The sequence below is a fragment of the Myotis lucifugus genome, unplaced genomic scaffold, assembly GCF_000147115.1.
Source record: "Myotis lucifugus unplaced genomic scaffold, Myoluc2.0 scaffold_15, whole genome shotgun sequence".
NCBI lineage: Eukaryota > Metazoa > Chordata > Mammalia > Chiroptera > Vespertilionidae > Myotis > Myotis lucifugus.
Genome location: NW_005871063.1, coordinates 10126029 through 10153687, shown reverse-complemented (window position 1 = coordinate 10153687; position 27659 = coordinate 10126029). Strand labels below are relative to the sequence as shown.

Genomic DNA, 27659 nt, shown 5'->3' with positions numbered 1-27659 from the left:
GTTTTACTTAGAAGAATAAATAGTAATTGCAGTTGTTTTGCTAAAATGTGAATTAATATAAATTTAAGGCTTTATTGTGGCAAATAACCATAGTGATTATTGTAAGTAAATACAGTAATACAGTTTTAATATTTTACTACCTTCCTATGAGATTACAATTATTCATATTTCATTTAAAAAAAGAGGAAACCATGATTATGTAATTTAGGTCTTTAAAAAGTTAATTTAAAAAAATTTACTTTTGGAGACATACAAAAATATATTAATATAAACTATAACATGTAGGGAATTCTTTAGAATAGCCTTAGACTAGCACAAATAACTGACCGTTAAGTGTTATTCCTTACCCCATCCTTCAGCCTTCTGACAAGATCTCACCACCGACATAAAATTTGCCTATTCCGACTACTAAGCGAGGGTTAACATTTTCTTTCCTGGCTGTCAGCTGTGAGGCGCTTTCACTCATCTCTCTTTGTTTATGCATGTATCTGTTTATGGGATTGTACTAAGGGGAAGGTATTCAAAGTCGAGGCAGACACGTCCCTCCGTTTGGTAGGTCATCATGACAGTTGGGGACATGCTGTTGAACCGCTGACATGAGACAAAGACGTGTGGGTTGCTATAGCATCCGAGATTTGTTAGCAGGGCCTCATTCCACCAGCTCACATGTGGTTTTCTAGACTCTGTGGCGACCTTGGAGAAAGTCAGGGATGAAATAACAGATTGTCTTCAAGTGCTTCAGTCCAGCTCTGAATGTTATTGGCAGTTGCATATTCCACTGTTTATTTCATTAAGTGCAATCTGTTTCTCTTACGCCCCGCGCAGAACGTGAAAGATGATGGCCAGCATGTGTGGAGGCTCAAGCACTTTAACAAACCTGCCTACTGCAACCTCTGCCTGAACATGCTGATCGGGGTGGGCAAGCAGGGACTCTGCTGTTCCTGTGAGTATGCTGTTCTGCCTGCACGTCATCACCTCCAGCCAGGAGAGGGGGAGATTTATGGAAATGTCCCACCTGTAGATGGAGACCTAGGGAACGATCCTGACCCTGCCTGTAACTATGATTTATACTTCCCTGTGGTATACTTCTGAATGTGGAGGCCACTCTCCTTTTAACTTTCTTCAGTTTTGGAAAACCCTCTCTTAGAAAAAAGCTAAGGAGATTTTCCAGTTCATTAGCCATTTTCTTTTCACTGGAGTTTAATTTATTCATTGTTTCCATTTCTACTGAGATTGTTATAAAAATGTCCAAGAGTTTCTCCTATTTATATCTATTTCAGATGTATCCTTTTCTTTTCTCTTCTTTTTGTTTCTTTTCTTTCTAAGTTAGCCACCTTATTTACACTGATTTCTCATGAGTCAGCTCCTTCAGGTCTTTAAAAAACAGGTAAATTAATTGACTCACTTTGCATTCAAATTAAGAAATCACAAGAAATATACATGAATCTTACAACATAGGCACATTATTTTTAATGCTATTGTGAGGAAAATTCCTGTGTGATTAATGTATATTGGAACCCAAAGCCTTGCCAGTTCATGAGTTGTGGGTGTTATTTTCAGTTCAGTACATTTATTTTTGCAATTTTCATTGTATTCTATTAAGTGAGTCATGCCCAATAGGATTTTCTAATAGTTTACTTTAAAATTAATTTATAAGTCACCTAAGAGTTTTTAAATCTGCACCATGTATGTCTGAGAAACTTTTACATCCCCTGATGCCTCTTTTAAAACAGAGGGTATATTGTGTCCTCCTCACCTAAGTGTGAAGTTGTCTTGGTCAGGTGATTTGTCCATCTACACCCTTGTCGGTTATGGAACTGTCAAGTTTATTAAACACATGCCGTTTTTGTGTATTTATATTAAATCTAATCTCTTACTTGGCTTTCATACAATATGTCATTTTGGGTATTATTTTTAGCAAGTAGTTACTTTGGTAGTATATTTGAGAATTGACTTTCTCTCAGATGTGTTAGCTCATTAAAAAACATGTTTCAGGGCCACATTTAAGTGTTTTCTTGTTTAAGGATTTTAATAAGTTGCATGAAATCGTCAGGTGTTGACTTCAGCTTCTAAATGGTGGTTCCACTTGAAAGGCTCGTTTCACTAGAACATTCTCCATGTACAGGGGAAGTACTTTGTTTTAAAGTTCTAGTATTTGTAAGGAAAATTATTTCTCATGGTAGATTTCATTGATGGGAGCATATAAAACACAATAACTTTCAAATAAGGTGAGAGATGTTAAGGTGAGAATTTTTGCTCACAAATTTTAAGTGATTAGTGTGGTAAATGCAGTACTCTTGATATAATTGTCCATACAGACCTGCCTACCGCAACTAGTTGTATGCAACTAGTTGTATGGAATAAATGTATGGAATAAAAATTAAATAAAAGACAACCATGTAGCCTTCTAAAAAAAAAGAGAGAATGTGTGTTTTCTTCCTCAGTGTTGCAAATGTGGATAAAATGGAAAAGTTTTACTTTATAAATATATGGATTAGACTTTTTTTGTTTAAATTTTATGCAGTGGTTAGTTTTTGTTTGTTTTGTTAAGAGGGCTACATGGTTGTTTTTTTATTTAATTTTTATTCCATACATTAATACATTTAGAACTCTAAATTGTTCTGTTATTAAAAGAATATCTGTATATAGTCCTAAGTTTATTTTCATAACCAAGCCATGAAATAGTTTGAAGATGTCAATGAAATATATGTCTTGGTCTTATGTCACAATTTACATAGATATGTAGATATGTTTTATGTGTATAGATGCGTATTTGCTTATAAATATAAATTTTCTTTGCATTTGTGTGTTTTTATAACAAGCTGCCTCACGAAGGCTGTTCCTTTTGGACAAACAATGCCATGAGGACAAACGAGGAGGGATGGACTGTCTCTAAAGGCCTGGCTTTGTATGATGAAATCTATTGTCTGGAAATAGACTAATCAGCCATTTAAGGTTTAGATAAATCAATAGACCAAATAGCATAAACTCATGGACTTTTATTCCCATGACTGCCAGCTGCTCTCATGCCTATACTTCGTAAAATATAGATCTCTTTTTCTAGCAAATGACACCAAGACATTTGGCAGTCATCAATTTGCCTTTAATATATTTTTTTTTGTCATCTGGAAGTTATTGTGAAAAATTTGAGGGAGTTCTGATTTCATTAAGCATTTCCTGCTATGCCATGATAGAGGAGTCTTGGTTTTTCACATGCATAATATTTCCTGTGCTAATTGGTCTTTTGTATTCCATGGTAAAAACAGTCGACTTGGACTTTTCCTTGATGTGGCTGATTGGATTGATTAGGGAGCAGGGGATATGAAATGAGATTCTGTTAATGTCATTCTTTCCCTGTAAAACGGCAACCAGGACCAGGATGAGCTCTGAATGTGTGTCCATATTTCCTTGCAGTTTGTAAGTACACAGTGCACGAGCGCTGTGTGGCTAGAGCGCCTCCTTCTTGCATCAAGACCTATGTGAAGTCCAAGAAGAACACTGATGTAAGTGTGTGGCCGGGCTGGCTTCCTGAGGGTGGTCGTTCATGGTTCATAGAAGTCTCCTCTTACCATCACTTTCTTGTTCTGTTCTAGGTCATGCACCATTATTGGGTTGAAGGCAACTGCCCCACCAAGTGTGATAAGTGCCATAAAACTGTCAAATGTTACCAGGGCCTGACAGGACTGCATTGTGTTTGGTGTCATATCACAGTGAGTAACATTGGAAAGCAAATCTCTAGAATCCACTCACTTTGAAGATTGTATCCAAACTCTCCGAGTCCAACCCCGGAAGAGCACTCTGAATTCAGACTAAGCATTATGTCATCTGGCTCCCAAAGGGAGAAGGTTGGAGTCAGATTTGTCCTCATAGAATCCAGAATTTTAGAGCTAGTGACAACCTCAGAGGCAATACTGTCACACACTTTGCAACTTGTGCTCTGTGGAGCCACAGCCAGGTGTGGGCAATGAGCATGGGATCCTGATTGGATAGAGTTCATCTCCCCTCCCCTCCACAACCCTATTTTGGTTGAGTTTTCTGTTTTACATATGTAAATTCATTTTAATCTCACAATCTCTGGACTTGAAAAGGGTAGAAGAGTGAACAATGTGGTGCAAAGCGTAATTATGTAGTAAAGATACTAAGGTCAAGGAAAGCTAAGCAAATTGACCTTGACCACATGGCTAAGTAGAGAGGCAAGTGGGTTCATATTTAGTTATTGATGCTTCTAAGAATTCACTTATCCCTTCTTTACAACATGCTGTTACGTTAGTTCAATCATAAAATGAAAGATAAGAGATGTAGAGGTAACTTCATTTATGGTATTGACAATAGAAAAAAAAGAGGCAAATTGGTCTTTCCTGGTAAACTTTAGGACTTCACCTGGTTTGCATAATTGTTAAAGCCCACTTCAAATAACCTCTGGAATAAATGCAGTTGTTACATGGTACCACTAGTGTTTCATCTTTATTTTCTGGGGATTAATTAGAATGGACATTTTCAAGAATAGCCATTTTTGACAACATAATAAAAAATTATTTATAGGACTGGATGTGGGTTTTTTTTTTGCCAATTGGTTTTGTTTTGTTTTGCTTCTAGCTAGTATTTGAGTTCTCTTGTTGTAGGACAAATTGTTCTTGCTTTTGTGGGAATGAAACAGGTAGGAGCTCTCAGTTAAGCAAATGAGTTTCTTTGTAGTGTCCTTCACTCCCTCCACCCCATTTAAAATTTTTTTCTTAAACACGCACACATACACATAGGATAATGAGACAAACTGTGACTTGCTTTTCAAAAAAAAAATTAAATACTTTTTAAAGCGAACACATTTTCTTCAATGGTTTTCAGATATTAAATTGTATTTACATTTGAAACTTCCTCGATTATGAAAAACAGTTTTATTTTTTGAAGTGTTTAGTTATTATAATAGGGTGTCCAACAATGATTTAAATTACACATAAGAATTACTCAGCCCTAGCCGGCTTTGCTCAGTGGATAGAGCATCAGCCTGCAGACTGAAGGGTCCCAGGTTCGATTCCGGCCAAGGGCATGTACCTTGGTTGTGGGCACATCCCCAGTGGGAGGTGTGCAGGAGGCAGCTGATCAATGTTTCTCTCTCATCGATGTTTCTAACTCTCTATCCCTATCCCTTCCTCTCTGTAAAAAATCAATAAAATATATATTTTTTAAAAAGAATTACTCAAACATGCTGAGTCCTCAGTTTTAAGAAAACCAGGATTTTTATTTTTTTTTAAATTTATGCATATTAAAAATGGTTATTTTTTTCTTGTACCTCTATGAAATATATAGATTTTGTAGGAGCCTGCTCCTCTTATTTTTTCTATATACTGCATCTTTCACTAGTTACTTTTTTCCTAGTTACATTTTTAACAGAAACTGAAACTAGAGAATATTAGAATTTATTTCTTCTTTTTATTTCAAGTTATTTTCTCATTCTTCATAAATTTCAAATGTCTTGTCTTTTTTTTTAATATATTTTATTGATTTTTTACAGAGAGGAAGGGAGAGAGACAGAGAGTCAGAAACATGGATGGGAGAGAAACATCGATCAGCTGCCTCCTGCACATCTCCCACTGGGGATGTGCCCGCAACCCAGGTACATGCCCCTGACCGGAATCGAACCTGGGACCCTTCAGTCCGCAGGCCGACGCTCCATCCACTGAGCCAAACCGGTCTCGGCTCAAATGTCTTGTCTTAGGTTTATTCTTTTTCTTTTCCCAAAAAAAAAGTGTTTTAAATGTGTACTCAGCTTGAACACTAAAAATATGCTTTGCTACCTCTCCTAATAGCAAAGCTTTAGAGCTTTCAGAATTTTCTTTATTTGACACCTCTCCTCCCATCTGCATTTAATCTTTATGAAGTATGTCTACCACCCTTTCTATTCTATGGGAATCACTCTCCACAAAGTTCCCATTACTAGTGGTTCCCTACTGATATGGCATTTTGAAATTATTTTCGTTTTGTATTCCATTTTGTTTTTCTCATTTTATTTCTTTTGTGTTAATAATTTCTTTCATCAATGACTCCAAAATCTACATTTCTAGCTCAACCATTTACCAGTTGGACATTTATATTTGGTCTTGATCCTGGCCCCAACCTTGCAAGAAATTAGATCCTTCTTTTTTACAAGACGGAAGAGTTCCACTTCCGAATAAGCTTTACTTTTTAAAAAAATCTATGGATTTTTATATTTAAATCAGTTCAGACAACAGGCCCTCACATTTTAACTAAAGATCAATGTGTACATGAAGATAATTCTATTTGTTCACTATGGCAGAACACAGTCTAAACCAAGCATGTGAAACTCAAAGGCTAACAGGGGCCAAATAAACAAGGTTTAAGTCTATGTGGGCCGCAAAAAACAAAAGCTTCAATTTTCATAGAAACGTAGGTTTATTTTGATGGAGATATGCTGAATACAAAGGGCTGGAATAAATGAGTAATCATTAACATAAAATAATAGAACATTTTAATAAAAATTAATATTTTTTCTTGATCATTAACTTACCAGACACTGAATAACTGCACAGGTTAATAAGCGTAATGCAAATAAACCAATTTTCCTTGTTCTCCGAAAGCAAAATATTTCCTGTTGCACACCCCAAACAAGTCAGTCCAAAACTAATGACGTGGCAATCGGCTGCTAAAATATTCGCTGCTGGTATTAGTGGAGAGGAATAGTGCATCTGCACATAAGGGAAATATGCAACACGATGATAGTAATCAGTCATTAGCAAACATTGTAGTTCATTATTAATAATTATGTATAACAGGATATTGTAAAAATTAAGTTATGAAATTTCTATTAAAACATTTCTTACATACTGTTATATTGCCTGGGCTGCAAAAATATTCATTGTGGGCCGCATGCGGACCGTGGGCTGTGAGTTTGACATGCTTGGTCTAAACTGTAAATGTCTTTATATCCCTCAGTTCTACTCAGAAAATAAGCCAACCATGGGTTAAGGCAGAGTCAGAAAAAATGGCTGTCCTCTTACAGCCTGAGTTATTTCCATCCTGAGGCTTCCGGCCAACCTCAAGCTTATTTGCTGTAAACCATGGTCTCCAGGGTCCCATGGGTATTTGGGTTGTGAAACAAGAATCACACAAAAAATAAGAGAGTTCTCATATATTCAGAAAAATATATAACCTTATCAAAAGTAACTCTAGCCTCTGAGTACATTTGGATTTTTTATTTTAAGCAATTATAAGAACTAATTAATACATTGATTTTGTGCCTCGGTTAAACAGAATAATTTACTAAGACCATTTATATATTTAGTATAATTCATACTTTCTTCTTTAACCACGGTGTGCAGATTTTAGTGTCAAGTTGATTTGTTCTTGACCGATGCTCACCGACGACTACTGATTGCCTTTAAACAAACGGAATCTTCTTTCTTATGTCTTCACACATCCCAGAAAGTGCTATTCATGTAGAAAAGAGTTAGCAGAAGTTGTGGCATTGATGGAATATGGCACCATTGATGTGGAGCTTTTAGAAAGCCTATCTGAATGAAGTCCAGGAGGAATAGAGTGCAGAGAGAAACAGAGACTAGAAGTTGACTTCATTTCAGGGTTCTCCAAATGCTATTACTTCCTTTTATATATTACCTTTGGAGATGGCTCCAGTCTTAGAAGTCAGATTGATTAGATTATTAAGATGGTCATTCTCCAACTAATAAGATAGTAGCTGTGTAATCTTGGGCCAGGTATTGGGTCATTTCCTAATTTGTAAAATAGAGTTAATGATATCTGTATTGTAGGATTGTTAATAATAATTCAATAAGTAGATGTGTTTAGGATAGAACCTCATACATAGTAGGTGCTCAGTAATTGATAATTATTATCATAGTGAAACCTAGGTAACATATTATGTAGGGTCACAAAACCCAACTCCTGGCTCTCAGAAGACACTCCATGAATATCACTTATGCCATTTCTCTCTCCCCTCTGGAGGGATTGGTGGTTGCCCAGTCAAAGTTGGAACAGCAGTTCCAGTTCTGAAAACATCCAGGACCATGTGATACTGATTCTCACAAAATCTTAGGTGAAGCTGATAGCAACTCTTCTAACTCTATCAGACTCGGTATCATCATGCTTCTAGTAATTGGAAATAGAGTTAGAAGTCTACTTATTTTATTCTTGTCTTTCACCTTTATCTCCTATAGCCAACCCATCACTGAGACTTAAAATTTTCTCCTTAAAATACCCCTCTCTCTCTCTCTCTCTCTCTCTCTCTCTCTCTCTTTTTCTCAGATTTCAGTTTTTGTCTCCATCATTCACAGCCCAAGTGCAAGCTCTTAGCACCTCGTAACTAGATTAGATCTGAATCTCTTGGCTTATCTCCTTAACAGAAGGTACTTTCCCTATAATGCAGGCTGCTTATCACCTCCAGAATCATTTTCTGAAAATACTAGTTTATTATCATATGCCACCTTCAGCAACCTCTAATAGTTCTGTGATAATAAATGCACCCCTCACCTCCTATCCTGACCTGCTTTCCAGTTCCTCAAATATCAGACCCTAAGCTAAGGCACATGGCGTATATACTGTTCCCTTCTATGGTGCCCTTATGTGGCTCCCCATATTGGTGGGCAGTCCCTTGGGAAGGCCATGCTCCCCTGCTACCTGATATTGTGCTTACTCTAATCCCTTCAGTGGACGCACTTTAAATTTTTACTACATCTCAAGAACATATTAAATTCCATAACTTTCTTGAACATTTCCTTGACATACTATTTCTTTTTTTCTGAATACTTTCTGTACTTTTAATCCACACCAAAAAGAAAGGCTGGATGCTCTCCAGTGGTTGTATGTCTGCATGCTGACATTGTCTACACTGCTAGACTACCATCTGATCCAGCTCTGGTCCAATATACAAGTTATTTCCCTAATCCACTCAGAGTTCTTGATGGAATGCTTAATTTAGAGAAGGTCCTCTCTAAGTTAAATTTAATGACTGACATACTACTCTTCTTACTATAAATGTATATTTTACATATGTGACTTAAATTCAGTTTTTAAAGAAATCTTGCAATATTCAAATATACATCAGCTATGCAAGTTCAGATAAATTTTTGAAGTTATAAACCCATTTTAACACCTCCTTTAAGTACGTACCTCTGATTTCTTGATGTTATTCTATTTTGCCATCTTGTAGTTATAAAGATAGGCTCTTTGAACTGAATTCTATCTTCAGTAAATCTAACCAGTTAAGGAAATTAAAAACAGAAAAATCCTGTTATAACAGGTCATGTGTGGTCAGTGCTGGCAAGATGTTCAAAGGGCCCTGCCCCTCTGTCCTTCAGAGTCACTGGAAACCGCAGCCAAGATTAAAAATCAGTACTTTCTCACCCTGTGCACACAAGAATTTTTATCTTGGATACTGCTATTTATAAGGGCTTCTTAGAGTCTGCATTCTCAGTTTTAGAGAGGTTGTGCAGGTTCAGAAAGCTAAAGCTTTTTCTCTGGGAAACCCTGGTACTTAAGAGCCTGAAGACACATAGTCTGTCCTTGGTTTTTGTTCAGTTTTCACACTGATTGGCATGCTTGTTTCCTAAGACTACCAGACCAAAATATTACAAAATGCGTGATGTAGCCTCATTCTCTCATTGTTCTGGAGGCTGGAAATCCAAATCAGATTTCAACTGGACCATGCTCCCTCTGAAGGCTGTAGGGTAGAACTCTTCCTTGCCTCTCCTTTCCTAGTTTTGGTGGTTGATGGCAATCCTTATTATTCCTCAACTTGCAGCTTCATCACCAAATCCCGAACTCTGTTGTCACACATGGCCTTCTTCCCTCCATGCCTGTCTCTCTGTGTCCAGATTTCTCTTTTTCTATAAGGATACCAGTCATTGGATTAGGGCTCAAACTATTCCAGTGTAACTTCATCTGAACTTGAACACATTCATAGCTACCCCGAGTGAGGATTTCAACATATCTAACCTGGGGGATCTAATTCAACCCATAACACTTGGTAATCCATTATCTCTAAATCCCAAATTCCAGGGCCACGATTTAGTCTAAGAAAATTGATTAAGTACAATAAGTTAATAATACATTTAAGCTAGTCACTAATTTTATTTTGAAGAAAATATGCATTTCCCAAATCAGTGTTCATTTAATTAGCTCTGTTTTTTTCCTGTGGCTTCAACTGCTTCTTTATTTTCAACATCTCTTGCCTCTTGACAAAGATCAGCAGTTCCTGATTAGATTAAGCCACTTTTTTATAAGAAGTTAACATGCTGCTGACAAGCAGAGCTGCTAATTATGGATGAATGTGTAAAGGTGCTTTTATTTCAGATAATGCAGCCACATGTGCATGGCTACAGTACAAGTAGCCTTAACTCCAAATCCAAGGCAGGGAGTTAGCATAGGAGACTTTCTAGGTTGAAGGACAATAGAAATACCCCTTTCCATAGAGTGTCATCAGCCACAGTAAGTCAACACTCTTTATACTCCTATCCTTGGTTACCAAGTAACTGTTACAGAGGTAAGTTTATTGTGAAATTTAATTTAACCGAGACTTAAAAGGGGGAGCTTTTGAGTCAAAACTGCAATAAGATGTACATAGTTCCTTTTCTTGTTTTAAATAAGATGTTATTTATTTTTTAAATCATTTTTTAAATGTATAATTTTTAAAATTATATTTCACATTAAATTGATATGGAATGGGGCAGGAGAAGTCCCTAAAAGCATTTAAGTAAACAACTGTTACTTTAGCAAATCTGTGTGATTCCAATAAAACCTACCACCTCAATTTTTTAACATAATCACTATTTAATGTACTATGTATAACATCTCAATTTAAATGTATGGCCAACATCGATTCAAGTATCTGTTTAGGTTTATATATGTTGAAAAGTAAGTAATACATTGTATGATTATGCACTAGATTGATGTAGAGCTGATAAATACAGTATAAAGGTACATTTTTATAATGATAATCATCTTCTTATATTTATATCCTGCTCCTACTGAGATGAATCTCTGGTTACATTTACATATTGAATTACAAAGTTAAAACTAATGATGGGATCAATTATGCCCCATACTGAGCTGTGCACTTTGGAATGACTTTGAGAAAACAGGAGGGTCACAAAAAAAAAAAGCATCTACAGTGCACAGTGGTTGCAAGATTATGCTAAGGAAGAACTTTAATGGACAATAATGTGTGTTTGTCGGAGAAATCAGGTTTCTTTTGGTATAAAACCTAAAGCACATTTTTAATATAAACATTTCTGAGAATTAGGAAATATATAGGCTGTGTCGTGAAAGTTGCTGCATGGTTTATTTTCGGTAGATATATAAGGGCAAATGTAATATGCATCTGACTATGATCCTGCTTGTTTATACTTATAATTCTTTTAAGGTACCTTTAAAGTATTTACTGTTTCTGAGTTGAAATACAATCTGTCCTATGTTTGCTGTTGTCGTGCAGAATGTGAGAGTGTCCTCTCTCTCCTTTCCCAGCTGCATAATAAATGTGCTTCTCATCTAAAACCTGAATGTGACTGCGGGCCTTTGAAGGACCATATTCTACCGCCCACAACAATCTGCCCAGTGGTACTGGTGAGTTTCGCTTCTCATCATGCTGCTATAACTTGGGGTTCCTATGACTGACTCGGAGACCTTACCGCTAAACGCTTCCAGAGCTAATTGTCCATTGATCAAGGCAGAACTGTAAGGATATAAAACACTTCATTGCTTCAGAGAAGATACCTTTTCCCCGCTGTATTTCCTTTCTCCTTCATGGCGCAATAAACATTTTAGTGAGGTGTGTCTACCTGAAGCTGACTCAGCTTTTAACACTGAGTCATGCTGTACTTACTAGAAATTGTATAGGCAGAACTCCTCTACATCTTACATGGTTTATAGATCCAGCTTCCCAGAATAATGAATTTATTCTTATGGACAGTTTTGCTGGGTATGCACATTATATATCTGCAATGTGGAGGTCTCTCATCTGGGTCAGAGGCTACCTAGCATGAGGACACATACCTTGAAGAAAGCTATGCATTGCCATCAGGAGTATTTTATTTTTTATTAGTGAACAATACATTGAACTACCAGAAAAGTAACTACTTAATGCATTAAATTTACAAGTGAAAAATGGATAAGGAAGATAAAGGAACTCTGAAAAGAACAAGCCTTGATAGAAAGAGAAGCAAATAGTCAATGAGAATGTTCATAATACAAATCAAAACCCAAACTGTTTCTGAAGCGAAACAGTTATTTTGCAAAACAAATGATTTTATATCCACAATGCAGTTTTCATTTTTAAAAATCACATGAAAATTAAGTAGCTGCAACTTCAGTTGGATATAATAAAAATACAACTAAGAAACGTTAGACAAATACTTTTCTAAAGGTCAACTTAGAAATTAATCAAATTACTCAATTTGTACCCACTTATGATTCATTTTGTAATTATCTGTAAAATACTGGTTGTATTTTAAATGTCCTTTAAAAAAATTACTAAAAACTCGTCATTTTCTCAAACTGCAAATATAAAGCAAAGGAAAATACCTCCACATTGCTGAGACTAGCAATAACTAATTTTAACTTTCCTTTCTTCATGTAAAATTTATTAGACATCCTGTAGTAAAAAAGATTAATTAAAATTAATGAGAGCCGTGTAAAAATAGTTTTTATTTTAGATGAATGTGGGTGTTGTTTGTATACTTTTATAGTATTTTCTTAAAGAGAAAGGACTTGTAGAATTTTCATACATTTTTGCTCTTTAAAAAGTGGAGTAATTTAACTAGTTTAGATGCATTCTTGGTCTCAGAATTTATCTCTGAGAACTAATATATTATGTCATCCTGTCATCCAGCTGCCTTTGTGAGTTCTATTGTGTGAGCCAGAGGAGGACTACTTCTTTGGCCCACTTAACACCAACTTCTGGTCGCATAAAGTCAAACATGAGATAGGCTCTTTCTGTTACTCTGTCCTTTCTTTCTTTGAGAGAATTAAAGGTAAAGAATGTGTGTCCTGTGAATATTCTTCTATTAATCTTGCAAACCCTTTTATTGCTTTTTGTTCACTTGATTCTGAAGATTTATTTTTAGGCACAGATCTTACTGCAGTTTTAATCATGATATGTATCTCATTATTTGCTGTTTTATCATTTTCTTGGTACTCTCTCCTCTGAAGTATTAGGCACTATTGACCATTTTATCGTTCAACTTCTACCTTTCACTGACTTTCATCTGTACTTTCATCTACACTCTCCTGCTCCTTCTTGTGTTTCTGTGGATGCTGCATTTTAGTACCTTTTCTGGCTTTCATGACTCCAACCTGCCCTGTATTGATGCATTTCTGTGCTCTGCCCTTGCATGTCACAAGCTTTCCACCCTTAACTTCTTCCCAGTGGGATCCTGTTTATTTGTTTCATTACCCACTTAATTTATATTTAGTTCATCCTCCTTTTCTGAATCTCAAACCTGCAACCTATAGGCCCATGATGTTTTATGTGCCCAATGTATTATTTTTACTTAACGTAATCAAAATAACTTATTTACTGAGCACATGTACTATATCAGCTACTGTACCAAACTTTTATTCATTCATTAAACATGTATTTATTGAGTATCTATTATGTGCCAAAAATTTATAGATGGGGGAAATAGTAAAAGGTTAAATAAAATATTTACCTTCATAGAGTTTTCATTCCAATGGGGTGAAATTGAAAATAAACAATGCAATAAGTAAATTATTTAGTACCTAGTTATATTAAATACTGATTGTATTTTAAATGTAAAGAAGAAAATTAAAGCAGGAGAAGGGAAGAAGAAATGCTGGGGCTATGATTAAAAAAAAAGCTGGTCAAGAAAGAGTTCAGCAAGGAGATAGTTGAGTGAAGAGTTGAGGAATGTGAGGGCGTCACCCATGTGGCTCTGTGGGGAGAGAACTTCAGAGACAGAGAGCTCTCCAAGGAAGGACTTGGAAAGACACAGAGGGAAGAGAAACCTGAAATATCTGAAGGGCATCAAGGAGATTGGGGCCTGAGCGAGCAGGGGAAAGAATAGTCAAAGAGGAGGTCAAAGATGTCAGAAGATTTTCATCTTCTGTAGAGTAGTTTAGGTCATGGTAAGATTATTGGTATTTACTCAGAATAAAGTTGGAAGCTAATAGAAGATTTTGAGTTACATTAAAAAAGAATAACATACCTCTGTGTTGAAGAGGCAACAATGGGAAAAATATATGACATTACAGTTTTCTCAGAGAGAATAGGGACTGGGTCATTGCTGAGAGCAAAGATGGCCATAAGAGATGAAAAGTTTCAGAATTAGGAAGAAGGTACACAACATTCACCTAGGAGAATGGGAGCTTAATGTAGCAAGGAAATATCATTGGTTGAGGGGAAGTAACTTGTTAATGATTATAAATTTAGAACAAGACCAGTAAGCTTGGCTGAGTATATTATGGCCATATTCAGTCACATTTCTCCATCCACATTCCAGTTCCAGGAGTAGAATAGGCATAGTACAGCCTTAGAGAGACGGTGTTTCGTCAAATCTAATAAAAGGAGAGTGTAGCCAGGGAGTTGAGTGTATGCATGAGAGTGATTATAAGGACTGACCAAGAAATATAAGCTGGGAGATGAGGGAATTAGAGCAGAAGAGTGAGGTATGGTAATGAATATTAGCCATAATAAACTGTGGATAACAGTTGAACCAAAGATTATTGGAATCAAGGTTGTTGGTGTCAGGTTATGAGAGTGGGTGAGGTGGCAATTGACATTATGAAGATGTTGCAGCTATCAGTAATATTTTATATGAATTAATTTAATCCTCACAGTGATATCATAAGATTAATATTATGACTATTCTCATTTTACATATGAGGAAACTGAGACACAGAGGTTAAGTGCATTTCCCATGTCACATGGCTATGCAGTAGCAATTCAGGATTGGAACCCAGGAAGTGCCACTCCAGAACTTGTGCACTGAGCTGATCATTCCCACCCTTTCTCTAATTCCTAAAGGGACTTTCTCCTATATGTCTCATCTCTGTGAATAGAATCTTTAAAACCCCTACTTTCCCAAGCCAGAAACCTAAGGCTCATCATTAATGCTGCCTCATCCTGAATATCAAATTCATCATTAGGTGGCCCATATTAATGTTGTTAATCCTTTTCTTTCCTTCAGCCCAACCGTGACACCTAAAAGGTCACCCTCACAAATTGCTCCCCTGGATTGTCCTAGTAGCATGCTTCCTAATTGCCTCCTTTCCATGGACCCTCCATTCTGCTTCCTGTACCCACTTTCAAAAATGCAACAAAATATTTTTCTGCTTAGCTGTATTAAAGTAAACATTTTCAGTGATTCCTTGTTGGAAATCCAAACTCTCCAGAATGGTGAACAAGGCTCGAACTAGAGCAACCCACCCAATCCTTACATATCACCTTACATACTAGATATCAAGAATACTTTGAACTACTTGTAATTCTCTAAGTACACCTGCTCTATAAAACCTTTGGGATTTTGTATATGTTAATTAATCAGCCTAAACGTTGCTTTAAAATTTCCCCACCTGATAAAGTAGAAATCAAAGTTTTCTTTCTTATCATGGAATAATTACATTAACTATTAAACCCATTAACAGTTTAAATACTAATAAATTAGACAAATTAATAAAGTTGTTCTGTCCACAAAATTGCTTAATCTGCTCTTGACTGATGGCCTCTGAGGCTTTTCAGTTTGTAAACTCTCATTAATATTCCAGGAATGATTCACACCCCATCACTGCTGTAATTTTTTAATCTTTTGTTTAAAGAACATTATTAGTACTCACAAATAATACAACTTGTTTTGTTTTTTATTCTTTAGTAATAATTTCTTTCTTAAAAATGATTAGTTTGTCATGCTAATGTTCTCTAAGAAAAGCAAGTGAGGTTCAGACTCAGTTATTGCAAATGTCAATAAATATATCTGTCACATTCTAGAAAACATAAAATGAAGACTTAAGCTACCTAGTTTTGTTGCGGTGTTTTTTTTGTGTTGTTTTTTTCCTTTGCTTTGGCTCTGTGATCAGGAATTGGTTATTGAATGAGTGATATAAACTCACTATATACCCCTAACTCATAATTGAGGCATCTAAATGATATATTACCAGGTCAAGCTGTCTTGTGATATTTTAGGACATCTTCTCAGGTTTTAGGACATCATATTTTCAACATTTCTCTAATACCCTTCTCAGCCTTTCAATTTCTCCCTAATACTTGTTATTAACTACCATATATGTGCATTTTCCTGTTATTGAAATTATTAAGGTAAGCATCTTTTCTGCACCGATGACATGCTTTTATAAGCATGCACTACAAATGGCTTCCACAGACAATTGCTCTTGATGGTGCCTATTGCCATAAAAATGGACTAAAACCAACTACTCTGAAATGGAAATAAAAATGTAATCTTCAGTGATTCCATACATCAGATATAATCACTGTTTTGGGGGGTTGCACTTGGCATCTAGCATATTTTGAGGATACTGTCATAAAACTACATTGCTTAAAATTTATGTAGTGTAGGAATTTTATCAAGATTTTTATGACTTTTTTATGTGTGCAGGTACTTACAATGCTTTCTTTGGAAACACTTTCAGCAAAATTGATTACAACCACAGTCGGATTACTGCTATGTGAAAGCGCATTCAGCACTGTGTACAAAGGTAGATTTCCTGAAGGTCTTCCCTCATCCCTCCTCCAAACAAATAAAAAGTGACTTCAGTGTATTCAGTTAGGTTCTTAATAAGCCACTTAATTTCCATAAAAGGTCATGAATCCTTACCAACTGATTGCCAAAACAGATGTTCTTTGTTTCATGGACTTCATTAAAAAGGCATTCTTGATTCTTGATCACATTCAGAAACCTCTGCTGTCTAATTCCAATCAAAGATCAATACAAAAAACTGCAATAATTCCATTGGGAACATGGCCCGACTAGCATGCAATCCACTCACTCTTTATGTTCTGAATTTTACCCCAACACAAGACAGATTTGGCTCCATTTGTTTTGGTCCCTTACAGATTTGCTTTCTTTAAATTTGTACTCACCTTTATGTTATTAACCTGCATTAAAAGGTTGTGGGGTTTTGTTTTTTTTTTAATCTCATGAAACAATCTATTGACAAAGAAGGATATATTGTTAGAGATCCTTCATTACCTAACAAATCCCTGTTCACTGTGTATCATGGTTTATTATCTTTGGACCTATGACTCTTATTACTGTCACATTTTATCCTCTATCTGTAGAAAGCATAGAGTGAAATTTATACCCACAGTAGACTATGGTGTTGGTATAAATATTCTTTACTTCTATGTGTTAATCTATAACTTTATTACTATCCTATCCATAAATCTTCCTTCACTATAATGGCCTCATTTAGTAATATAAAATTATTTTTGATAGCATGTAAATTTGTTAGGTCACAAAAATCAGTGAATAGGCTAGATAAAGTCCCCTTGATTCGTAGACTTCTATAGAATGATGGTTTTATCTTACATCCTTGCCAAGTTATATATATTTTATGATCAGGCAAACTGGGTATCTAAGAGTATACACGTTTTTATAATGATCCTTCAGTTTGAAGAAAGCAGTCAATTTCTTGTGTCTCTATTAACAAAAGAGGATTTGAGATGTCTCATGAGGAGTAGCATTTTAAGCTTTATGTTTGAACAGTAATATGAAGCAGATTATCATAAATGTCTTTTTGTTTGTTGTTTTCTTAATCCTCACCCAAGGATATTTTTTCCATTTATTTATAGAGAGACTGAAAGGGAGTGATGCAAGGACAGTAAGAGGGAAGAGAAAATAGAGAAACATCAATGGGAGAGAGTCACATTTATTGGTTGCCTCTTGCACACATCCTGACAGGGTCAGGGATCAAACCTGTAACTCAGGTACATACCCTAGATCGGGAGTCGAACCCAGGACACTTCAGTTCACGGGCTGATGCTCTAACCACTTAGACAAACCTCCAGGGATAAATATAATTTTTATTATATTTATCTTATTTATTTAATTTAGTTTTCTCTAGACACAAAAGGATTAGTGTACATTATTATTTAAAACTTAAGTTCTTATTCTTTAAATAATGTGCTAATTACTTATTTTAGTTTTTTTTCAATTACAGTTGACATTCAATGTTATGTTAGATTTATGTGTACTATATGGTAGTTAGACATTTATATAATTTATGTACTGATCACCCCAATAAATCTAGTATCCACCTGGCACCATACAAAATTACTACAATATTCCCTATTCTGTACTTTAAGGGGTTAATTACTTAGTCATTTTTTATAATTACTGTTAACTATTATTATTATAAGTAAAAGTTATAAATACAATATAAAATGAGAAAACATTTAAAAATCTGTAACCAGTTATATAAGAATGATTATTTATATATAAATAGAACAACTATTAAAGTTTTCCTCTTGATTTTTAGGTGTACATTTTTGACATTTTTGTAATTAAACTTAATATATCATGTGACTTCCTATTTTTACACTTAAACTTATATCATTGAATATTTATTTCTGTATACTACAGAACATCACTATTATTGGCTGTTTATTGTCTCATGTGAAAATATCATAATTTAGTTGAAACAGTATATCTAGCATGCTTCACTTATTTATTTTGTTATTATAAATAACATTTTTGTGAACATCTGTGTGAAGAGTGGCTACTCCTGGTTACTCTCTAATTAATATTGCAAAGTAACATTTTTCCTAAACTGTATTATTTTGTTCTACAGGTGAATCAGATGTCAGTTTAGTTCTTCCAGAACTGCAAACGCATTTTCAAATCAGGAACGTAGTGAGTGGATTTCTTTCTAAAACCAAAAATTCATTTTAGAATAAACTATTGATTCTTTAAACATTTAAAAATTAACTTTAGGTAATTATTTTATCTTACTTTTAAACACATAATATCAGAATATATAGTAAAAGTAATATTCATTGACAGGAAGTGATAGGACATAAAACAAAGAATATGTTTATCATCATGTCCTTTGGACAGATAGTGGTGTGAGCTTCCTGGAATATTTTCTTCTGTTATAATATCCAAATTTACTTAAAATTAATCTTTAAGATTGCCAACAAGATAAATAACAAAGCTCATTAGCTCAGATAACAATTTGGAAAACTATTTGGAAAATATACATTTTAAACATATTCTTTAGATTTGATTCAAATGGTTCCAGTTCTACTTCTCTTCTTTCTTCATTGTGACTGTAAACTTGGCCAACTTGTGTTGCTGAAGCAGCAGTCTCCTTATCTCTATGTATAACACCCTCAGAGAACCATATGTCTATATTCTCTTCTTCCGATCTTGCTTGCACTTCCACGATGAGAAGAATTCTACAGAAGTATGCGTTGTAGGTATGGTGGTTGGGTCTTAAATAGCATAAAGTTTGTTAAAGCTTTCCTTAGAACATGTGTTTCACCAAGTCATTACAACCCAGCAATGTTTAGTGTGTGTTTCTTTCTAATAGTCCAAGTATTATGGGTTCTTTCTGTTTGGCCACTTATCTCTAAACAGCAACAAGTGACTAATTCAAAACTAAACATCATACAATTAAAGGAGGGGAGGAGATATTTGAATTCCCTGTGCCTCTGAAATTTGGATTTTGGATTCTCTGTAACCTTATTTCCTCTCCTAGTTACATATTTAGAAGTGTCGAGTCTGATGGGAAGGTGTGAACAGTTGGATAAGGAGGAGACTTGCTGCACTGAACTTTAGTTTTCATGAACACCCTTTCAGCTGCTTCCCCATTCTTTTCCATTTACCTCTTTAACCTTTAACCACAGTTACTGAAGTCATCAATTTTCTTGAGATTCTTTATGTAATGTACCATGGGTTTGTGCCTTTGCAATTTTCTTTTTTGTCTAAAGAGTGGGACACAGCACATTGGCAGTGCTCAATAAATGTTTCATCAATGTCATTTCTTAATATTCATTTAATTAATATTCATTATAGATCAATTCATAATTGTCACCACAGTAATGAGAGGCAAAAAGGAATCTCATTTTTTTTTATATTTTGGAAATCTAACTCAGACTCAACTTCATGGCATTGTTTGTAAAGGATAGCAGCTTTTAAGTATTTTTTAATTTTTTTTAATGTGTAAAATTAAATTCTGTATGTTCCCTTTTTTGGCCAATTGTTTTCTGCTTTAAATTCTAATAAGGAACACCTTAAGCACTGGAGAGCTTTAATGTTTATAAAATGTGTATACTTAGTTTGGTTGCACACAGCATTCATGCACATATACTTTAAAGGCACATAGTATAAGAAATGGGAAAATGATCCATCAAAACTAAGTGTTGATTCTATAATACATTGTGAGATGAACCATTTATGTTGCATTGTTTTAGTTAGATTCCTTTTATTGGTTTCTGAAGAACCCATCTTTATGTTCACCTATTATGTAGAATGCATATACTAATAAACAGTCTATTCTAGAGAAAAAGTTAATCTATTATGGCTAATTCTATTTGTGTTTACCTAAATGAATATGGTAGATTTCTATTTTTAGGACTAAAATATTATTTTTAGTTAATTTTATAAAACATTCCTATACATTTCTATGATATTGTATGCCTAAAATATAGTTGTATCTAGAACAAGTTATAATATATTTTAGGGAAACCAACTTTTGCCTCTTTGGTTTTGTTCTCATTTATAGAATACCAGAAACCAAAAGCTGATATGACATAATGGGAAGTTCAATTACTTTAAAATCTCATGAAAATCTAAAACCTGTAGCCAAAGAATGAACATCGCCTTAAGAAGGACTAAAATATTCAAAATGTAAAATCGGTGAGATAGATTCAAACAAAACAAAGAGTATAATGCACCTGATTCAAAAGTGAGGATATGGGTTCATGTTTTAATGAATTAAATTATCCTACAACTTATTACCAACAATATTCAAGGCAGTTTATGTAAATATGCAGTAAGCAATAATAGGAAACATACTGCTTTGCCAAAATTAAGTTAGACTTAGAAATTCATGTCACAGTAATCTACAAAGTTGATAGAGGTGGTTTGCAAATTTGTCCCTGAGTTTCTTAGGAACCTTAGAAAAAGGAGGAAATACAGGCATAAAAATAAACCATTCACTTAGAGAAAACACTTTTATTGTTACTGTTGTAATTGAGATCAGAGATTAATTTCTTCCATGTGAAATTGTGTTGGTAGGGAACTACACCTCAACAATAATGCTGAAATCGATGCAGTAGTGTTTGTTTCCTTTGGTTTTGCCTTTTGGCAACAACTATCAATGCAGACTGATGGCTTATGGCCAAAGTGCATATTAGTATAAATAAGTCTGCCTGCTGCCAAAGTAAAATAGTAATAATTTTGCAACAAGACAAGAAACAAGCATAGTAGTTAAAAGTTAGGGGGGCGTCATGAATAAAGATTTATTGCATTGAGCAGAGGCAAAGGTTACTAGCAATTGTTTTATATAATCAAGAATACTGAGGAAAGCACCTATTTTATAATATACTGACTTAAAAGGGAAAACCCAAAGGTCAAAAAATATGTAGAGAAAAAATAATGCCTATCAGAAACTAAAATATCTCAGTATCTGCATTGGGGTGGGGGGGGGGGAAATCAACATTGAGGCCAACTGAATCAGTAATTTTCAGGAGAGGATGAAAAAAATCCATAGTACTAAAAAGAATCAGACCAAAGTGGAAAGAGATCATACTATCCCTAAACAAAAAATTAAAACTAAGTTATGAGGTCTAATTATACTGAAGAAAATCAAATTTAACTACAAAGAACGTACATTTCTTCAAATTTACAAATTACTTAATGTAATTTCCATGCAATATTTTGTGCTTGTCAACATGATTCCAAAGTTTTCTAGGAAGAATAAATGTTACACAAATACATTACAATTCTGAGATAGAAGAGTAATAAGGAAAGACCTGTTTTAACAAATCTCAAGCATATGTTTATTCAAGGTACAGTGATCAAAATAATGCAATAGTGTCTCTAGAAGATATACAGAACTGATAGAAGGTCTAAACCATATTGAACTCTATGTAATAATGTATATGATAAAGGTTGCGTATCCAATCTGGCAGGGAATGGTAGGGATCAGTGATGTTGAGATTACTGTATAATCAGATGGAAACTAAAGTAATATAACTTCTACTTTATACCTATCCAAAACAAATCATTCATGGGTTAAAGATTTCATTTTTGCCTTGTAGAAGGCCCTTTTACCTTTTCCTGAAATGGGAAAGATAAAAGAAAATGTTGACAGATTTGAAAAATCAAAATTTCTTTAAAAAATTGTAAATATCAAAATGTATAAATCAAGGTAAACATAGACATAATAAAACCATTTTGTAAATGTAATACAAAAAATTAAAAAATATTTAAAAAATGTAAATCTTATGAATAATCAAGAAATGCAAATTAAAAGAATGAGATACACTTTTTCTATCCTTTTTAGAAAATACTGTTGTTAAAGATATGAAAAATTGGCCATTCTCATTAAATATTAGTTAGATTAAATTGCCACAAACTGGCATAAAAGCTCCCAAATATATGAACCTCTGGGTTGGTGTTTCTACTTATGCCCTCTATAGGAAGATCAAGGTTAGGGCAGGTCAGATATCCAGGTCTAATTGAATTTCAGTGGAAATAAATGCTTTATATCATTTCCATCTTCTAACTTTTAAATTTTAAGTGCAATAAAAATTTTAATCTTTTCATCACTAGATATTTAAGGATAAATTTCACCTTGCAAAGGTAACATGTTGGTTTTAATGAAATGGTGGTGGCGATCACAAAATATTCATATACATACTTCCTTAGTTTTATTAGATACTAGAGGCCTGGTGCACGGATTTGTGCACCAGTGGGGTCCCTTGGCCTGGCCTGTGCCCTTTCGCAATCCAGGACACCTCGGGGGATGTTGGACTGCCGGTTTTGACCTGATTCCCCACAGGCCAGGCCAAGGGACCCGAAACGGGCCTCTAGTATGCATATAAGATCTTTGGTTAATCTCTTCCCGCCCTCCCCCCTCCCCCCTTCCCTCTGATATTCATTAGTCTGTTCCATGTTTCCATGCCAATGCGTTGAGTGTCTGCTCCCTGGTGATCAGTGCTCGTCATAGCTACCGGTTGGACGGTGAGACAGTCACTTAGGCTTATATATATAGATAACTTGTCTATTCTCAACTTCACTTGGAACCAAAGCAACATAGATTCACATATAACTTTTGGTCCATACAGTCATACCTCAGAGATATTGCAGGTTTGGTTCCAGAACTCTGAAATAAAGCGAGTTACTGGTATATCTTGGAGTTATTGTGGTCTCGGTTCCATATTATTGTAATAAAGCAAGTATCACAATAAAGCATAATTTTTTTGCTGGTGGAGGGTCTTCCATTTGTGAAAAACATAACACCTGTGAAGCATAATTAAGCAAAGCACAATAAATTGAGGTCTGCCTATATATCAACTTCACGTATACAATATATGCAATGATTGTTGACTCACTTTATCTGTTCCTTAGTTAAACCTATATGTCTCCTTCATGTGGAATAGGATAGTTTAGTTCTGTTGAGACCTCCATGCCTACCCTTTGCTATCCAATTTGATGATAAAATTTATCATTTCAAATTTGGTTGCTAATATTTATGGGAGCTTTAATCAATTCAGCTTTATTTGTCAAAGGAAACCCAAATCCTGGAGGAATACAGCATACCACCTAGTGTTCTATTCATTATTACATTACTTTGATTTCATCCCAACCACAAAAAGAATGTTCAAATATTTTTATTTGGTTACCATTTCTCCAATATCCTTGAGTCTTCTAATGCCTATATTTCTCTTAATTTCTTTCCTTCTAGCATTTTCTGCTTCTCTCAGAACTCATTTTTGTCCTCCCATGGCATTTCTCATGACCTGTAATAATACACTATTGACATGCTGATTTACAAAGGAAAAACTCAAACACAGCGTAATCCAGCATGCTTATATTTGGTAGAACTCATGATTCGAGTCCAGCGCTTGAACTTCTCATTTTTCATCCTTAGTTGTGTGTGTGCCCTAGAACCCATACCAGAGAAGGAGCTGTTTGTTCTCGGGTGTAATGTTATTTTCTGTATTTGTATATGGATGTGATCTTTATCTGCCTCTTAATGTTATGCTCTCTGTAAGGGGTCTCATCCAGTTCTGTGACTACAACTACCACTTTGAAATATGTCCATTCTGTGTGTTCTCCCTCACCCCTCTAAACCCAAATATTCCGCTTCATGTGGTCAATTTCCCCTTAGATGTCCCACGGAAGCCTCTGTGGTCCATATATGAGACATCGTTTCTTGGGCAACAGTTCCCTATGCTCAGTCCGTAGCACCATCATCATTCCTGACACTCACACTAAAAATCATTTCATCTTTATCTCTAGTATCTAATTCAATTGGACACAGAATAGATGCTCAGCAATGTTTACTGAATTAATGAATAACATTCAGTCAGCTCTTTTGAATCTCATCCATTATCACTTTTTCCTGTTGAAAAGAAATACATCAGACAGTAACAAATATCAAATAAAAATTACAATGAACAAGTAACAGAAGCTTATTTTAAAAAATCATCAATATCCTATGATAATTGAATTTTATTGTTATAAGCTAATAAACTTCAGATTTAAAGTAGATGATGATGAGGTAGCATTAGTGGGTGTCCAGTTAGCATTGTGCCTAGTTTCTGAAGTGGCACTTGAAGTATTTTGTAGTCATTACTAAAATTTAAAAAAACTAGTGATGGTTACACTGTTGTAGTTATATAAAATATCCAATAGATGGTACTGTGAAATGCCTAATATTCCAAATAATGTAGTAGAGACCTTACAGGAACCTTTTCAGAATTCTGAGTAGGATCAAGGAATTTTCCTCTGGTTATCAAATTATATTTAAATGTTATTTTTTAAAAGTATAGCTTAAACGATACAGCAGTCCATGTCAACATATCATCAAATTCACTCCTAGTGTAGTTCAGAACATGAACATCAGTGTTCATTATTAAATGGAACTTTAACATTGTTCATATTCTATTAGTAGGAGTTTATTGTAGGGTTTGTTTGTTTTTTGTGTGGTGATTACACTTAGTTTATGTTACTTTAGTTAATGTTACTTAAGTCACAGCTTTTTTAGTAAGCGACTGTAACTGCACATCTTTGTTACAAAATTCAACTGAAGCATTTATGCTAAAAATTAAGCCAGCCTGTGTGAGAACATCTCCCTTATTACTTAGCAAGAGGGTGTCCATTATTTCTTTCATTTTTGGTTTCTACCAAGAGCAGTCCAATATCTGAATGAAACTTTACAGTATTTTGTAAATATAACACATATTCCAAACATATAAAAATATATTATGGAGTAAAAAATTTATTTAAAAAAGCAACAGTTTAAAAATTGGTTAGTTTGCTCTTAAATAGCATATTAAAAGTTGCAATTTGTACATAGCCTCATTTATCTTGGTGCTCATTTGAAATTTCCATTTTAAAGTGGTACATGTATATTTGTAAGATTAATGTCAAATTGTAATTACCAGAAATAAGTTTTATAAAACCTATATACAAAGCTAAAATTGTCTAAAGCATTATCTGATAATATAGAAAATGTCTGAGTATCTTATTTGAAATATTACATACACCTTTTTAAGTTTTTCTACTATTTATGATATTCTTAAAAATGCTGTGTATTCCTTTGTATTAGACTTATTCATTGATTAATTTAATATATAAATTTTACTGCATATGACAATATTGCAGGCACTAGAGAAACCAAGATAAATAGTTTTAAGGAAGAATGTTTCTGTATGAATCAGCAGCTTCTTGTGGGATATACATCATATGTCCCTCAGCTTCTTTCTACATTGACCATTCTTTCATGTTTTAGATAATAAGAATGTGTGGTATATTATTCATCCTCTTAAAAGAACATATTATTAGGTACATATGAATGTCTGCTTAAAAAAATATGCTATTGAAATAACTTGAGCTACCTTAAGTAATTGAGACTCTTTCTTTATTTAAACAACAACAACAACAGCAAAAATGATTAGAGCTTTGGTAAGTCTAGGCTTTTCAGACCATTGTCTCCTGACTCATAGCAGAATACATATGTCAGATTTGCAATAGGAAGGTGTGGGATGAACAAGTATTTCCCTGGGTGCTTTGAGTTAAAAGTGATTTCTGCCCACTGCTGTGTCATGAAAACATACTTTTGGATTCATCAGGAAATAATGGGGCCTCTAAAATCCTCTGCAGATTCTTTACGTTTTGCATGTATTGTGCACTATGTTCCTTTAAAACACAGTGACACACAATAATTCATTCACCCAGATTTTCAAGTGTATTGGATGTGCATAACATTACATGGTCAAATTCTTACATGGGTTAAATGGGTTTAAATATAAACTGTGCATGGCGATCTCAAGTGGTAGTCTCTTAATAAACATCAGATACTTTTTATTGCTGCCCTCCTTTATTTCAGTAACATTTTAATTAATTCACATGATTGAATAAATGTACATTGAGACTTGTTTCCTAATGAGGGCGCATTTAGAGGAAAGGTTTTGCATCATTCTGATATCCTGTGGGTAATTATATTCTAATTATATGGTCAGGGGAAAAGAGTCTATAACACAGTCCTGATATTGTTTGTTGGACCCAATTAATTACATGCACATAATGAAAGTTCATGATAAGGTTGACTGGCGGTTAGTGTAAAATTTTAAGTCAATTGAATCTTAGCCTAATGTGAGTACAGAATTGGACTTTAACCTGGTTAGAAAGTGCTTTGGTGTGAGATCAGTGGATATTTAGAGGGACAAAGGATGAGAACAAATTTCATTTTCACTTATTTGTTTTTTTTTAATTTAAGGTCTTTTCCAAGATTGATGAAAATGAAAATTTAGCAGCCTAATTATTTAATTCTAAATATTAGTATCAATATTATCTCATTACCTACAGTGATTTTGGAAAGCAGCAGCACACTAAGGATACAACAATACATTTCTAGAATGGGTTCACTTCTTGAGCGCTAGAATACCCATACCAGGAAGTATTGTTGATTAATTGTATGAAATTAAAATTCAGGACGTATTAATCTATTATACTAGGTTTTTTTTCCAGGGTGATTTAAAAAAAAATTCAAACCACTGACTCCATTCAGACCTCTGTCTCAAACATTCACAAATACATTCAAATGTACATATGCATAACTCATAAATAGACATCTATTAATCATCTGTATGTAAACTATGAGTGCTAAAGACTAATTAAAAAAGAATAAGCCAATAAGCATGTACATTTCACTTTGAAATGTGCTTTGAAAAAGTTTGAATCTGATGTTTAAGAAATTTGCAATGCATCAAACATCAAACTGAAGCCTCAGCTCCATCCCTCCCTTGCTCAATGCCATCGTTCTCTTTGCTCGAATCTTGGAAAGAGTCTTCAGTCTTTAGGATGGAGAACAATGGAGGGTTTTCTGTTCCTTCTTTTCTTCTAAGCCTCCCTCTCCCTTCTTCTCCATTGCTTTCTCTCCCCTCCTGCATCTTCCCTTCTTCCACTCTATTCTAATCGCCGTAGCAC

The 27659-nt window shown here is 34.5% G+C and overlaps 1 protein-coding gene across 1 annotated transcript in view; it reads left to right on the top strand.

Moving 5' to 3' along the window:
• The window catches only part of DGKB (diacylglycerol kinase beta), a 508498-nt gene that overhangs the window by 152029 nt on the left and 328810 nt on the right, over window positions 1–27659 (top strand). Inside the window, exons 10-14 of the mRNA XM_023750675.1 lie at window positions 826–943; window positions 3415–3503; window positions 3594–3710; window positions 11491–11589; window positions 15909–15911. Coding sequence (XP_023606443.1) covers window positions 826–943; window positions 3415–3503; window positions 3594–3710; window positions 11491–11589; window positions 15909–15911 — 426 coding nt within the window. The remainder of the gene's footprint in view (window positions 1–825; window positions 944–3414; window positions 3504–3593; window positions 3711–11490; window positions 11590–15908; window positions 15912–27659) is intronic.